The 16,283-nt window shown below is 42.4% G+C and overlaps 1 protein-coding gene across 3 annotated transcripts; it reads left to right on the forward strand.

Moving 5' to 3' along the window:
• The first annotated feature begins 59 nt into the window (after positions 1-59).
• Positions 60-16,188, forward strand: slc2a2 (solute carrier family 2 member 2). 3 transcript variants are annotated; one of them, XM_061744259.1, is made up of 13 exons: positions 60-122; positions 3,438-3,524; positions 3,721-3,816; positions 6,369-6,574; positions 6,682-6,806; positions 6,943-7,058; positions 7,146-7,308; positions 8,027-8,133; positions 10,398-10,478; positions 11,868-11,972; positions 12,098-12,199; positions 14,337-14,540; positions 14,672-16,188. In XM_061744259.1, exons 2-13 carry the CDS (start codon positions 3,510-3,512, stop codon positions 14,861-14,863), a joined length of 1,512 nt encoding a protein of 503 aa, XP_061600243.1. In that variant the 5' UTR covers positions 60-122; positions 3,438-3,509; the 3' UTR covers positions 14,864-16,188. The 3 variants fall into 3 exon arrangements, with proteins under 3 accessions (XP_061600243.1, XP_061600242.1, XP_061600241.1); XM_061744258.1 differs by having other exon boundaries at positions 68-122; positions 334-3,524; XM_061744257.1 differs by lacking the exon at positions 60-122 and having other exon boundaries at positions 195-3,524.
• Positions 16,189-16,283: the final 95 nt, after the last annotated feature.

The raw sequence follows: 16,283 nt of genomic DNA on the forward strand, positions 1-16,283 counted from the left end.
GTGTGTGTGTACACGTGGATTCGTCAATGAGAGAGTGGACAGAACGTGATCAGACATCCAGGTTTCTCCATCATTACCAAACTCCTGCCTGATGCGCCGGATCTACCGCGGACGGGGGAAACGTAAGAATTCATAGAAATTTTTTTTTTTTTAATGTGTATTTCATGATTCCTTTACAAATACTGAGATAATATAATATATATTGGAAATATTTCACTGTATATAGACATTAATGTGCTCGCTGGTGTGTGTGTTGTTAATGTTATAGTACATGTATGTATGCGTGTGTGTGTGTGTGTGTGATATCAAACTTCTTTCCTCTCACTCCTGCAGCAGCTAACAGGTACACTGGCCTTAGCCGCTTTTCACAGCAGTTTTGATGAAGAACACCTACATCAACACATCAGGTCAGAAGGGAGGCATCTCAGGAATGCCAGGTTGCATGGAGCACACCCGTGGGGTGACTCAGTTAATCCGGATGACCAAAGAGAACAAAGACAGTTTTTGTCAGTTTTATTGACCCGGCACAGACTATTGGCCAGCTCACTCTGACAAAACATTTCATCCTCTGCAGGTGTAGAGACCTAATCGGTGAGCCCCTCATGGTCTCCTTGGGAGAACTTACATCAAGCTGGCACAAGCTGATGGTATCATCACAGGGTGCACTATCACTGTGATTCTGTTTTCTTCAGCCATGGTCATGCTCACTAAGTCTGCTGAGCCAGAGTCACTACAGAATCAGTCACAGGTGCAGCTTGATTCTAAAGGGCCTCAATGAGCTGGTCAAGTGGGCCCAGATAAGTTTAAAACAAACCAAATCAAGATCTATGGTGCTGAGGGAAGGTAAGGTGGAGGACAAGTACCAGTCCATCGCAGGCTTAGCCATCCCAACTTTCACAGGGAAACAAGTGAAGAGCCTGGGCAAGGTTTTTATGACAATTCCTTGAGACACATAACATATACAGTATCTAGTCAACCTGCTGAGTTGGATGGCTGGCTGAAATATGTGGACAAATCTGGCCTACCTGGAAAGTGCAAATCTGGGTTTATCCACACAGCATTCTTCCGAAGGATCATGTGGCCCCTCCCTGTCTATGATGTCCCAATCTCACCAATCAAAACCTTGGAGAAGGGTTCAACAACCATCACTAGATATGGCTTGTGTTAGATCCAAGAGCCTGAGCAGTATCACACTCTACGGGTGTAACAACAAGCTGCAACTGCCCCTTGAATCCTTGGAGGAAGTCAAGATAACAAGAGCCAGAAAATTGATGCAGTCCAGGGATTCATGTGATCCGAAGGTGACTAATTCTAGAATCCAAGTGAGGACCGGTAGAAAGTGGAGGACTAAGGATGCTGTCCAAAATGGCAGAGGTAAGTCTGCTCACCACAGGACCCTGGTGGGAATGGTCGCGCAAGGCTGAGCTGGGCTAGGATCCTTTTCAACTCCCCAATTGAAGACCAAGGGTGGAAAGAAGCAGCCCCTGTTCAAGATGAAGTGAGTGCTGCTGTAAAGGAGACAAGATCTAGCAAGGCGGCAGGGATGAAACATCAGACAGCTTGTACCAGATGGGAGAATGCGGTCGAGAGGAAAGGACCCTGGACAGAGCTGTGGAAAGCCAAGCCTCATCGCATCAAGTTCCTCATCATGGTTGTGTACGATGTGCTTCCAAGCCCATCAAACCTGCACACATGCAGCTTAGCAGGGACACCAGCATGACCCTTGTGTTTCAAGCGAGGAACTTTAAAACACATCCTCAGTTGCTATGCAAGGGCACTTGGAGAAGGGTGCTATCAGCGGAGGCATGATCAAGTCCTCAAGTCCATTGCAGAAGCTGCCGGTGCAGGACTGCTGTGGGCAAAGCAGTACCAACTCTCGAAGTCTATTGCTTTTGTCATAGCTGGTTAGCAGGCAACTCCTGCTGGAAGAGCGCCTCAGGGTATCCTGACCTCTGCAAAAGACCAGCAGCTGCTGGTGGACCTCCAGTGGCAGCTGATGTCCCCCAGTCATATTGCGGTTCCCACCCTGGGACCAGACATCATCCTTGTTTCTGAGTCCACCAAACAGGCTGTACTGCTGGAGCTGACCGTTCCGTGGAGAGACCACTTGGGAGAAGCCTTTGAGAGGAAGCTCTCCAAGTGTGTGGGATTAGTCAGCGATTGTCAGCAGGCGGGATGGAAAGTGAGGTGCCTCCCAGTGGAGGTTGGATGCAGAGGCTTCACAGTCTTTCTTTGGCCAGAGCCTTCAGTATTTCAGGTATCGACAGAAAGGTGAGGAGAAGAGCTATTTGAGGTACCTCCAAAGTGGCATAGACTGGCTAAAAAGGTCTGTGGCTCAAAATAGGAGAGTCATGGTAGGTAAGCCATCTGGATACAAGCCGGGGTCCGATCAGCCCCGGCTATGTCACATGGAGGAAGGTGTATGATGTGAAAAATCTGAAGCACCCAATTAATCCAGAAACATTCATTTCAATGATTCGGGAGGTAACAGCAGGTATTTGTACACAGGCACACAGCACTGGTCTGAACCGGTTAGCTTTCAGCAATAAAAAGCTGAAACCAGTGTTTCAAAATGAAAATATCCAGTCAGAGTAAACGTGGTTATCTTAGAGCCTGTCTGCAGATATGAACATGTTGTTTTGCCACATTTGACTTTTGGAAATAGTTTGGACCTGTGAGGTAATGTAAATGATTATTTGTTTTCTCATTGGTGAGAAGCTGCACAACCATGCAACATATTTCCATGAGGATATGGTTTTTTTACACCTCTACCAGATGGGTTTAAAAAAAAAAAAAACTTCTGCCACTCCTCTGTTCTTTCTCCGACACATCGCTATCTGGGACTCTCTGTTCAAATGGAAAGTGATAATTTAATGTAATGATTCAAAAATCATTTTTCCACTTCTTTTCTGATGATTATTTAATTTTTTTTTTCTGTTGTATTTCCCAAGAACTCCATGCAGTATTTTCTTCCTGTGCAGCCGTAGGTTCGTTACACTGATCTGAACAGGTTAGCCTTTTAGCAAATAAAAAGCTGAAACCGCTGTCTTCCCTGGGTGTTCACGTGTGTCTGTTTGTCTTTTTTCTGAATGGGGCATTATTAATTTTTCTGACTGTGGTCGTACACTGAGGTTTCTCTTTTCAAAGATGAACCCACTGTCTCATTTATTCTGTTTAATTAGTGTTTTCTTTATTTTGAAAAAGCATTTCTAATGTCCTGTTTTGGGATTTAATATTTTTTTGTAAAAGTGATGCTGTGAAAGAGAAATAAATGAAACTCACATTAAAGGAGTCTGTGTGTTTGTGTTGTTTTTTGCAAGTGAGCACATTCGTATCGGCTTTGACCCTGAGACTTTGTACACCCCTCCTCAAGTCTATTAGTATATCATTAACTATGTCCATGTGTGTGTGTACCCGTGGGTTCATCAATGACAAAGTGAACAGAACGTGATCAGACATCCAGGTTTCACCATCGTGACCAACCTCCTGCTTAATACGACAGATCTCTCATGGAGCCGGGGAACGTAAGGATTCATTAAAAAAAAACATTTTTTTTTTCATGTGGATTTCATGATTCCTTTTTCCTATAATGAGACAATATAATATATAATGGCAATATTTCACTGTATATAGACACTAATGTGATTGCTGGTGTGTGTGCACATGTTGTTTGTTACTGTGTGTGTGTGATATCAAACTTCTTTCGTCTCACTCCTGCAGCAGCTAACAGGTACACTGGCCTTGGCTGTTTTCACAGCAGCACTGGGATCCCTGCAGTTTGGATACAGTCTTGGAGTCATCAATGCACCGCAGAAGGTTCTGTATGCTCTTCTATAACATGGGATATCCACTTTCACTGAGCTATCAAATGACTTCTAACGGTCTAAATGAGTTTGGCCATAAAAATATAATGTCTGCATGCACTTTTCTGCAGTACCGAGTAACATAATAGTCTAAGACCAAGAACATGGTTCCTTTGTCTCTTAAGTTTCCTTGTATAGCCATTTAGGTGTTGTTTCACCTGAAAGTCAGACAGCACAGCACATTTAGATTTGCTGCAGCATCATTTCAACCTGACAATTCTTCTATATAAATGCCCCCCCCCCCCCTTTTTTTTTTTTTTTTTTGAAGGGGGCTGCATTGCTTTCATAACCAGAAACCTCTACTTTTTCTATTGGCTTATGTGTTGAGAATTCATTATCTTTTTTCACTGCCGGCACTGTATTCACTGTATAATACAGGACAAAGACTCTTTGAGTGGAGAAGATTCCTCGTCCCACAGATGTTAATGAACAACAGTTTCTGAGAGCAAAGTTGCATGCTCACTTACCTGCTTCTTTATTAGGTACACATTCCTAATACACGATTAGATGTCCCTTTGCCTTTAGAACTGCTGCTTATCTTTCTGGCACAGATTTAACAAGGTTTTTAAGACAATTTTCAGAGAGCTTGACCCACACTGAGATGACTGCATCACACAGATGCCGTGGGTTTTCAAGTTTTCATGTCTTCCGTACTAAAGATGCTCTCCTGAATGATATCTGGTACATGTGGAGACAATCTGAGCAGCCACGTTGTTGCGATGTTCAGGAAACAATTTTGAGGTGATTTGGACTCTGTGACATGGTCCTGCAGGAAGTCAGCATCAGAAGATTGGTACACTGTGGTTTTAAAGATCAGCAGCAGTTTTTCTGTAGCCTGTGGCGTTTAAACCATGCTGAGTTGTTTCTGAGGCCCCAGAAATGTGCCAAGAATCGATCTTTCGCACCAACACAACACTGCCAGCCTGAACTGTTGATACAAAGCTTTCATGATGTCGCCTCAGTTTCCTGTTCTGAGCAGGGATGGCTGCATTCACGGTCCTCTGCTGCGGTGGCCCATCTGCTCTGCGTTTACAAATACCTCACTTGTGATGAGTGCTTATTCAAGTTACTGTCATTGCTCTCCAGCAGTTTCTGAAACACTCAGACCACCCCATCTGGCAGCAACAGCCATGCTACGTTCAAAGTCTCTGAAATCCCTGTTTATTCCGTGTTTTCCATTATGATGTTTGTTTTGAACTTCAGCAGGTCATCATGACCATTGCCTGAAACCGTATACACGTAGTGCCCATGCCATGAATACGTCTGCAGCGGTCATCACAAGTAAATACTATTCCACCTTAAAAGCAATTACGGTTGCGGTATAAGGATGCACTGGAGATCCTTCTTTATTCCACCTCCAGTTTCCAGCTGTGCATTCACAGGGAACCCATTAAAGACGTAATATTCTTTCTCCTGAGTGTGTCCTTTCAGAAAGCATGAAGGTTTTCCACTACTGGACGATAGTAATTTTCTCTACTTTGTAGTCCACGGTTGGCATCAAGTCCCTGATGTCTGATCACAGTGTTCAATAAACTCAAATGAAAAGAAAAAAAAACAATCTACCTAGTTCATTCAGTCCGGCACACACAGCAGCGTTGGCCTGGGTTTCCCCCTCCCGCTGCTGGTGTTTGCTGTTCTTCTACTGCTCCAGGAGGGAAATGCTGGTTTGACTTCTCCCTCCCTTCTGATGGAGACACTTGCAGGTTGCTAAGTGTTGTGAGAGCAGGCTCAAATAGCGGTCACACAGCTTGGTGACTGATCGATGTTATCCCCTGTTCAGGTTTGCAGCCACTCTCATGTCCCTGGTTTGCATTTCCACAGATCACACATAACTCATTTCATGCCCGTTACATCGCTGTCACTACCTCCCAAGGTGGAACAGTGATGGAAAAAAGTGGAGCAAAATGTCATGCTGTTCCACCTGCCGTGTGATTTAAAAAGATAGATGGACTTCAATAAACCCAGACTGGGAAATCTAATTGCTACACCAGCAAGATTAAGACAACAAAAGATAAGATAAGATAAGATAGTAGAATATCTCTCAGGTTATATAACCTCAATAAACTAAAATGTGTGTCACTGATACAACATGTTGTAACTATGAACATACCGACTATGAAATATATAAATTTAAAAGCGCACAGGGTATATTATCGATACTATAAATATAGAAGAGAGGTATAATAAAAGTGAGTGAAAGTCACGTGGTATGAGTTTTATTTGTCAGTCAGAGATTATGTCTTGTACAAGCTTATGGCATGAGGTAGAACAGATCTCCCATAACGTCCCCTAAGACAACTGAGTCTTTTGGAGAAGGAGCTTTGTTTTCCATCCATTGCGTCAACAACATTATGAGCAAGCGTTCCTAATAATGCAGCTGATAGCCAAATTGCATTTCTTAATTTGGCTTCAACAATCTTTTTTCTGTTCTTTTTCTATTCGACAAAGTTACTTGTAACTGTAGCCTTGTAGCTGTTCTTGACGATGTGTTTGTCTGCGTCTTAGATCATTCAAAAGCACTATGCCATCTCCTTGGGTGTGTGGTCAGAGAGGTCCGCTCCGTTGGACAACAGCACAATGGAAGATGATTCCTTGGACGGCAGAAAGGACTCCTCCGTGCTCATGTACTGGTCATTATCAGTCGCAATCTTCTCCATTGGTGGGATGGTGTCCTCCTTCTTTGCAGGATTTGTTGGAGACCTGAGAGGAAGGTGAGAGAGAAAGAGAGAGAGAGAGAGAGAGAGAAAAGGATAAACTGTTTTGAAATATTGCCATGGTGTACATGTTGATACCGATCATCCATCTTCCAATTTTGCAGGGTGAAGGGCATGTTAATGATCAATGTTCTGGCAGTAGCAGCTGGACTGCTGATGGGTCTTTGCAAGATATGGAAACCTCACCTCATGGTCATAATGGGTCGCGCCGTTATGGGCTTCTATTGTGGTAAATTCAAGCACATAATGTCACTTTGATATATATTTAACTGTAGTTGGAAAGATGAAAGAAATGATAACTTCTTCATCTTGGCATATTTCCTCAATATTTGCTTTCGTTTGTTGGCTCCTGATGTATGTTCCAGGGATGTCATCTGGACTAGTGCCCATGTACATTGGAGAAATTGCACCCAAAGCATACAGAGGGGCCATGGGAGCCTTACATCAGCTGGCTGTTGTCGTTGGTATTCTAATCAGCCAGGTGACTTACACACAAAAGCATGCATAGCACCCCTTTCTCTTAAAATATGCTGAACATGTTACCTAAATTGTATGTGTCTGGGTGCAGGTAATCGGCTTGGACTTTATACTTGGTAATGATGCAATGTGGCCCTTGTTGCTTGGTCTGTCTGGAGCTCCTGCAATTTTACAGTCCTTTCTGCTGCCTTTATGCCCCGAGAGCCCACGATATCTCTACATCCTGCACGGCAAGGAGCAAGAGGCTCGTAAAAGTAAGAATTCTACAAATTTAGGCACCAAATTTTGACCTTTCTTTTTCTCTCAATCAGTGTTTTGGGAACGTGACTTTCCATACCAATCCATCCACCTCTTAATATCTGTTTAGTCAAGAAAAGAAAACTAAAAAAACTCATCACCTTAGGGTCAACAACACCCCATCCTCAGTACGCACAACATTGCCTCATGATGGTTTACCAGAAACTTCTAAGAGCTGATTGTGAATTGCTTCACCAACTCTTCCCACATCTACGTTTTTTTCCAAGGCTGAAGTTTCCTTGGCCCAATGGTACCTGAGAGCTGATTCCAGAAAAAGCTTACAATCTTAATAGGACTCCTTCAGCTTAGAGATTATTTGACCTCTTTCTAATTCACCTTAAAACAGAATTCTGCTCAGATCCAGATCAGAGAGCCTTGTCCTCCCTCAGGCCTCTCTGTTGCTCACATTGAAGTCCCCTTGCGGACTCTAGGAAAGCTGGTTACTTCGGACTGCTGTTTAGTCCCTAAGCACAGATGACCTGAAGCCACAGAGAAACGACATTGTCTACCAGAGAAAACTCCAGTGTACAGACTGCCCTCACAGAAAAACAAGAAATCTGATCTAAGAGCACTAATTTTGACTGCTTCAAACCCAAAGTGAGCTTTTCTTCTTTCGATATAAGTCAGCAAAAACATACATTTTTGGTGACTTATCTATCGTACATTTCGTTGCAGGTCTGCTCCGTCTGAAGGGAGCATATGACCCAACTCCTGATCTGGAAGAGATGAAGAGGGAGAAAGAGGAGGCCGAAAAGGAGCCCAATGTCTCCATCCGTTCATTGGTAGGTCTTTACACGGGAGATTCCAATGTTCACACGGGGATACATTTGTTGGTACTACCAACAATATTCAATGAAATAACTCAAAACTCAAAAACACAACAATGATTTCAATCCCTATTCCAAAAAAGTCAAAATGCCATGTACAATGTACGGAGCCCCTAAAGGGACACGTATTTTTTTTTTTAATATAATGAGTTTTACGCGCGCGCGTGAAACCTTTATGCGCTCGTATCACCTTTAAGTGAGCACGTAAAGTTGTTTACGTGAGCACGTAAAATGTTTATGCACTCACTAAAAAGTTTAATGCGCTCTCGCAAAACTTATAAGTGAACGCCTAAAAGTTGTTCTACGTGAGCGCTGGAACAGGAGACCATCCAGTTGCGCCCTAGTAAACAACTTTACGTGCTCAATAAAAGGTTTTACGCGCGCGCGCGTAAAGGTTTCACGCGCACGCGCATTATAAAAAAAAAAAAATACGTGTCCCTTTAGGGGCTCCGTAACAATGTGAATACAAACTGAATTTATTTATCTGAAGATCTCATAAACACTTATTTGTTCCCCAATAGAACATAAACAACACATCAGATGTTGAACTAACATTAAGCCATTTCATGGAAAATGTTAGTCCATTTTTATGACAATTTGATGGCAGCAATGCATCTCAAAAGTATTTATAAAGGGTCAACAAAAGGCTGGAAAAGTACAACCGCAGGAGCTTTTGGCAACTAATTAGGTGACAGGTGAGTTGCTTTTGAATTGTGTTTTAGAATAATATTTTCAATGAACTATTGAAGCAAGTCTGGACAAAAAAAATGAACTCAATATTTTTGTTTCCCAGCTTTTTTGTGTCAATCTCTGCGATCAGGTGATTTCTGTACCTCTCAGGGACATTTGTGCACCTGTAGACAGGTATTTTGGTCCCCTCCTCATGAACAAACGTCTCAGATCCCCCTGTACCAGCTGCTTTGCTGCAGAACACAACATAACCAAGCCTCCTCCATGTTTCATGGAAGCTCTTTTCCTTGAGGGCCTCATTTTTGTATCAGTGAACATAGACCTGATGTGTTTCGTCAAAAAGCTCCAGTTTTGTCTCGTCTGTCCAAAAGACATGATCCTGAAAGCTTTGTGGTTTGGCACCATACATTTTGACAAATTACACACTGCCTTTTCTATTATTTGCTTTTTACAGTGGAGTCCTCGCTTGATTATTTTTGTCAGATTTAAGTGACTATTGGAAAAGTACCAGCAAATGTGTTCCCGTGTGTATCTATAAGGTTGCTTCTGTCTAAATATTACTGTTTATAAATCGTATTTTAAACAACACATTATTTTTGATGGCTTTTAAAATTAAATATGTATAAGACGACTTGACCTAATGCTCACAAGGCTTTGTCTGAAATTCAACACGATACTGTTTGTGACACAGTCACCATCTGAATTTTCCAAATTAATTAACAACTAAAGAATACCGATAATCTGATACAACAACCTGTGTAAAGGTCCCGTGGTTAGAATTCAAGGTTATCCAATTCATAACAATAAAAATAAATTAATAAATAAAAAGAAGAAAGAAAAACGTATTTATGACACAAATGTAAAAGCAAACAGATAATGCCAGCTATGGAGGTCAACTTCCACACAAATCTAAAAGACATCAGCAATAAAATGCATTCATTCATTGTTTATACTGCACCTGCGTGCACGGCCTGCCTTATCTGGTTCAAGGTTGCACAGAGGCTGGATCCTTTCATTATGAGCTGAAATTCATACACCAAGAAGAGAATCCTGATCCTGCCTTTATTCTTTACCTTAAGTCTGAAACCGAGGAACACTGCATGTGTTCAAAATTCAAAAGGGGAGAGTTTTTACTGTCAGGCACTAGTTCGAACCACCACAGTGGTTATCAGTACAAAAATAACCATAATAAACACTAATAATTCAAATAATTTCTATTTACTTCAGCTCTTATTTATGCAGAAACTTTGTTTTTCTGCATTTCTTGTAATAAATCCATTCAACTCTCCTGTTCATTTGTTACACATGCTTATTCGTTCAACTCTGAGACTGCTATCTGGACTTTTGGACTGGTATTTGCCTGTTTTCCATTTTGCTGACTCTGTTCATTCCAAATTAAACTTTAGTCTGAACTTTCATTTTTCTGCAAAAATCATCAAAATAGATTAAAAAAAATGCCTGGGCGCAGCATTTTAGGCATGTTGTTAAAAAATAACTAACTTGACAATGTTTAATGTGTTCTCTTCAAGATCTGCTCCCCGGTGTACAGACAGCAGCTGTTTGTGGCCCTCATGATGCATCTCTCCCAGCAGCTGTCTGGTATTAATGCGGTGAGTGACAAAGTCCGTCTTTTTGACTCTGTCTTTATTGATCTCAAAATGTTATGATGTGATTTCATGAATACTGACAAATCGTGGTTAAATTCTCACTGCATAGACTAGAATTAAATTTGAAAAAAAGACAAATACCACCTCATACCAAAAATGTAATAAAAAATCTGACATAAAACCCTTTATCTTTCATTATCACATTATTTAATCAAAAATGAACCCAAAAGAAATACATGCATGTTATATTAAGTACCCCCGTGACTTAAAAGCATTAGCATCAACAACTTGAAGTCATTTCCTGTTTGACTTGGTCTGTAGAGGGGACTTTGCCTCATTCGTCTTTACAACATTGCTTTAGTTCATTGAGTTTGTTTGAGTCTCTTGAGCTTCCATCACAGGATTTCAGTCATGTTGAGGTCTGGACTTTGACTAGGCCATTCCAAAACCTTGATTTTCATAAGTTTCAGTCATTCTGATGTGGACTTGCTGATGTGCTTTACTGTAGATAATTGTCCTAGTGTATAACTTTAGCTTCAGCTATTAAACAAATGGTGTCATATTATTCTATACTTTGGTGTGTAAAAGAGTTTGTGTCCAACTCATTGACTGTCCAGGTCTTGTGGCTGTGAAACAAGCCCGTATCACGGATCATCCCCCACGATGCTGAGCAGTGGGTATGAGGTGTTTCTGCTGTCTTTAGTTCTTGTCAAACATGGTGCTGGGCATGAAAGCAAAGCGATTCTTCATTTCTTCAGTAGTCTGGTGGTTTGGTCAGAAAATGCTTTCTCTTGGCATATCATCCATCCATCCATTTTCTATACCTGTTTTATCCTTGGCAGGGTCACAGGGGTCTGCTGGAGCCCGTCCCAGCTCATTACAGGCGAGAGGCCTCTTGGCAACCCTTTCAATCAAATTACTTGTTCAGTCTTCTTCCAACTGGTCCAGCATTGCATAACATGTAGCGTGCTCAGGGAGGTCTGTGGGCTCTGACTTGTAGGTCTTTAGTCTGTTTTTGATTTTTCTCTGAGCATAACATGGTACCATCATTGGTTAAATTTGCTTAGATATCCACACATAGGAAGATTTGAACTTACAGTATATCATCAGTTTCCACCAAACCAGAAGCAATCAGGCCTGGTTATTCATAGCATCTGGTTGCAAGTTGCGTGTGTTAAATTCTATGGAACCAGTCAGGGGGTACTTCGTACTGCACACATGAATTTCTTTTCTTGGTCTGGATTTTTAGTAAATAATTGACATAATAAAAAAAATGTAGGTTGTATTCATCTAAAACCAAAACATCCTACAACCAGATCATTTATTATCTTTAAAAATAATCAATTATGCAGTTATGGATCATCTAAACTTTTCCTTTGCTTTGTCCCCAAGATTTTTTATTACTCCACAGCTATCTTCTCTGGAGCTGGTGTCAGTCAACCGGTCTACGCCACTATAGGAGTCGGGGTCATAAACACAGTTTTCACTATGGTGTCTGTGAGTATCGATTGGACACATACACGCAAACACGTGGACATTAAACCACGAACATACTCTGGTGTTGTCTCTTTCTATCTACACAAACACTAACATAGAGATGAATAATGCACTGTGTGTTGCAGGTTGCGCTGGTAGACAAAGCTGGGAGACGAACTCTGACTCTCATTGGTCTGGGAGGGATGTGCTGCTGTGCTGTTGCCATGACAGTGGGCCTGAAATACCAGGTTTGTTCAATCAAATATTTGAGTTTCTACTATGGTCACTGGAGTTAGATATTTGTGCTTGGTTTCAAAGATGGGCAAAATTATTTCAGCTGACGGGACTGAACTAGCAGAAGGAACAATATTCAGAAAAAGATTCACCAGGCAAATGGCAGCTATGAGCAGGCTACAAGGAGATTGGCCAAAGCCAAGTATCTGAAAAGAGTAAGGCAGATCCTGAAGAGGAAGCTGAATGGAAAGAACAAAGTCCAGGCCAACAATCGCTGGTATAGTAGCCTGGCTGACAGAAGAGATGGAACCTAATCAAGTCAAGACAAGGAAACTTCCTATGAGGCATAGAGGATTTCATCTGAAATCCAGCACTATGAGACTCTGTATAACGTGGTAGGAAGTTGGTCGGGGCTTAAGTTTAGGGTTGGAGTGCTGAAATCACCATCCACGATGAAACACCAAAGATCCAGAAAATGGTCTGCCTTGATTAACTGCTTAATTAATGTCTCAAGCAGCAGAAATCAAGGGAGAAGGGAAAGGTGATGGAGGAGAAACCATCATGGAAAGAAAAGCCTGTGAACAGCATGTATCACTGACAGGTTGAGGGAGATGCTAACTTTGAGAAGTCCTACCAGTAGCTGGAAAGAGCTAGTCTGAAAGAAAGCGCTGAAAAATTAATTAACAGCACAAGAGCAGGCTCTGAGCCCTTTCATGATAGAGACCAGGGTCAATGCCAAGGTCCCAGCTGCAGACTGGTCAAATATACCCCAGAGACAATCCAGAACATAATAGGAGGAAGTCAAATCCAGGCAAGTAACGCAAACACGGAACACCACAACCAAGTGGTGTACAGGAGCGTCTGCACTGAGAATGGGTTGGAAGTCTCGAAGTCAAGGTGGGAGACACCTCCACGTGGGGTAGAGAATACAAGAACAAAGATCCTGTGGAACTTCCAAACTCAGACAGATAAACTAGTGATGGCTAACCAGCTGGACATTGTGGTGGTCAATAAACTAGAAGAGAGCAGTAGTTATATAGACATAGCTAGTCTCAAGTAACAGCAACAACAAGAAGAAACACGAGAAGCTGGAAAATACCCATCCATCCATCCATCCCGGGTCGCGGAGGCAGCAGTCTCAACAGAGATGCCCAGACTTCCTTCACCCCAGACACTTCCTCCAGCTCTTCCGAGGGGAGTCCGAGGCGTTCCCAGGCCAGTCGAGAGACATAGTCTCTCCAGCGTGTCCTGGGTCTTCCCCGGGGTCTCCTCCCGGTGGGACATGCCTGGAACACCTCCCTAGGGAGGAGGGACATACCTGGAACACCTCCCTAGGGAGGCGTCCAGGAGGCATCTGGTACAGATGCCCAAGCCACCTCAGCCGACTCCTCTCAATGTGAAGGAGCAGCGGCTCGACTCCGAGCTCCTCCCGGGTGACCGAACTCCTCACCCTATCTCTAAGGGAGCGTCCAGCCACCCTGCGGAGGAAACTCATCTCAGCCGCTTGTATCCGCGATCTTGTCCTTTCGGTCACTACCCAAAGTTCATGACCATAGGTGAGGGTAGGGGCGTAGATTGACCGGTAAATCGAGAGCGGTACACCGACCGCATAACTGCGGACGCTGCACCGATCCGTCTGTCAATCTCCTGCTCCATCATTCCCTCGCTCGTGAACAAGATCCCGAGATACTTGAACTCCTCCACCTGAGGCAGGACTTCTCCACCCACCCGGAGAAGGCATGCCACCCTTTCCCGATGGAGAACCATGGCCTCGGTTTTGGAGGTGCTGATTCTCATCCCTGCCGCGTCGCACTCGGCCTCAAACCGCCCCAGCACATGCTGAAGGTCCCGGTCCGATGAAGCCAACAGGACAACATCATCCGCAAAAAGCTTTTTGCTTTTTGCTGGAAAATACCAGGGGTTGAAAAATGAAATGGAAAAGATGATGAATATGAAGAGAAGAATGGTGCCAGAGGTAACTGGAGTGCACACATAAACAAAGGGCACCAAACAAGAGTTGATGTTACACAATACAGCTTGGAATAAAATCTTATCATCTCAGTACTCTAGTTTATGTTCATTTGATTAACCAGGAACTACTCTGAAAGGAAACAGTTTCCAATGACTGTCCTCTCTACTCCTTCTCCCTAGAACGACTTCTGGTGGATGAGTTACCTCAGCATGACTGCTATCTTCCTATTTGTGAGCTTTTTTGAGATGGGTCCTGGTCCGATTCCCTGGTTCATAGTAGCTGAACTGTTCAGTCAGGGACCTCGACCTGCAGCCATTGCCATAGCAGGCTGCTGCAACTGGACCAGTAACTTCCTCGTAGGCATGACCTTCCCATTCATAGAGGTAAGGGACAACACCACATATGCTGGAAACTTCTGCAGGGCACGTTCTTATGTGAGCTGACGCGTCATCATTTCAGAACCAAACGCGTAAACTCTCCTGACTTAACTTTTGATTTATTTTTTTTTCATCAGGCTTTGTTAGGTCCTTACGTGTTCCTCCTGTTTGCCGCGTTGCTTTTTGGCTTCACTGTGTTTATTTATCTTCGGGTGCCTGAGACCAAGGGCAGAACTTTTGAGGAGATCGCTGCTGTCTTTCACAAAGGACGACGGATCCCCAAGGACAATAACGAACTGCAACAGCTCAAAACATCCTCAGATGCTTGACATGGAAAACGTTTCATATTATATACATTAAATGCAAAGCTTGCATTTCGGAAGAAGCAAACTCATTTGACCAGCCCTGTCAGTTATATGTGGAGGAATGTTTACATGAAATGAACTTGTATTACAGTATTACGAGTTGACCGTTAGAGTGGCTTTGATTAAAATGGTACAATACAACAACTTTCATATGTGTGTCATAGAGGTTACATGCAATGTTGAATCCCTGCAGTTCACCTACAGATCTTTATAGAATCTTTTATTGTTGCAATCTGGATACTTTAGTGTCCTGGATTTACAGCCACTCCCTTAGAGTGGGAATTGGAAAACTGAATACCAGATTTAAGACTCTTCCCATCTTTATTTCCACCAACTTCCCATCAGTCTGCTTTCCCTGTAGTACAAAGCTTTAAACCCAAATAATAAATAATAAAAAGCTGCAGAAGAAGAGGGTGTGATGGAGGTGTGGCTGACTCTAGCATCTTAAACCAGCTGTTTGAACAATGCGGTAAAAAGACACATTCCAACTGTATTTTTGGGATCTTTTGGCCGAATATTGGTCAAATTGTACCAACATCCTTAGAAATAATAGCTCTCCTTTAAATGTAACACCTTGCCTGATAATTGAGTTTCAAAACCACTGAAATCATGCTTAGCTTAACAGTTATAAATTATGATACTAAAAGTAACTTTGTGATGCTTTTCACTTCACTGTGCTGAATGATGTATAAATGTGTTTAGTATACGTGTCCTGTCTTCAAATTATATAAGCTAAATTGGAATGTGCCTTGAAACTTGTATTGACTGACTTGACAAGCACTATTCAGCTAAACTGTAGAAACAAATAGTTAACATAAGGAAGTTGGTTTAATTTAGATACTTTCAGGAGTTGTGCTCCATGTTATGTAACATTTTATTTCCATTACCAGATAGAATATCACATGCAGGGTTTGTACCCACTTTTAAAAGCAAGCTAAAGACCCAGCTCTTTAAGGAGCACTTCGGCATCTAGTAAGATGCATGCATTTACGTCAAGATGGTGTCTTCTTACACGTAGCTTTCTTATTTATAAAAAAAACAACCAAAAAAAGCATATATATTCTAGCACTGGCATGGCAGCACCTGTGTCCAACTGGACTCTCAGCAGTCGGACCAGCACTTATCCAGCTGGAGCCTCCTATGTGATTTTTGTGCTTGTGTTGTTCTCTCATATGTAAGTCGCTTTGGATAAAAGCGTCTGCTAAATGACAGTAGTAGTATGTAAATATCTCCTTTGTGTGTTTTGATGTAAAAGTTGAAATTAAAATAAAAACAAAAATGGAACTTTATTTATTTATTTATTTATAAGATAATCCTTTATTTCTCCCTCAGTGGGGAAACTCACTTTGTTCAGCAGCAGTACACTTAACACACACATGCAAGG

Source organism: Cololabis saira, chromosome 16 (assembly GCF_033807715.1).
Source record: "Cololabis saira isolate AMF1-May2022 chromosome 16, fColSai1.1, whole genome shotgun sequence".
In the NCBI taxonomy this organism is placed as follows: Eukaryota; Metazoa; Chordata; class Actinopteri; order Beloniformes; family Belonidae; genus Cololabis; species Cololabis saira.

Excerpts from the sequence above, each read along its gene's own strand:
- slc2a2 (XM_061744259.1), top strand. Across the intron at positions 8,134-10,397 it reads ATGTCTCCATCCGTTCATTG|ATCTGCTCCCCGGTGTACAG; the intron begins GTAGGTCTTTAC and ends GTTCTCTTCAAG. Across the intron at positions 12,200-14,336 it reads CAGTGGGCCTGAAATACCAG|AACGACTTCTGGTGGATGAG; the intron begins GTTTGTTCAATC and ends CCTTCTCCCTAG.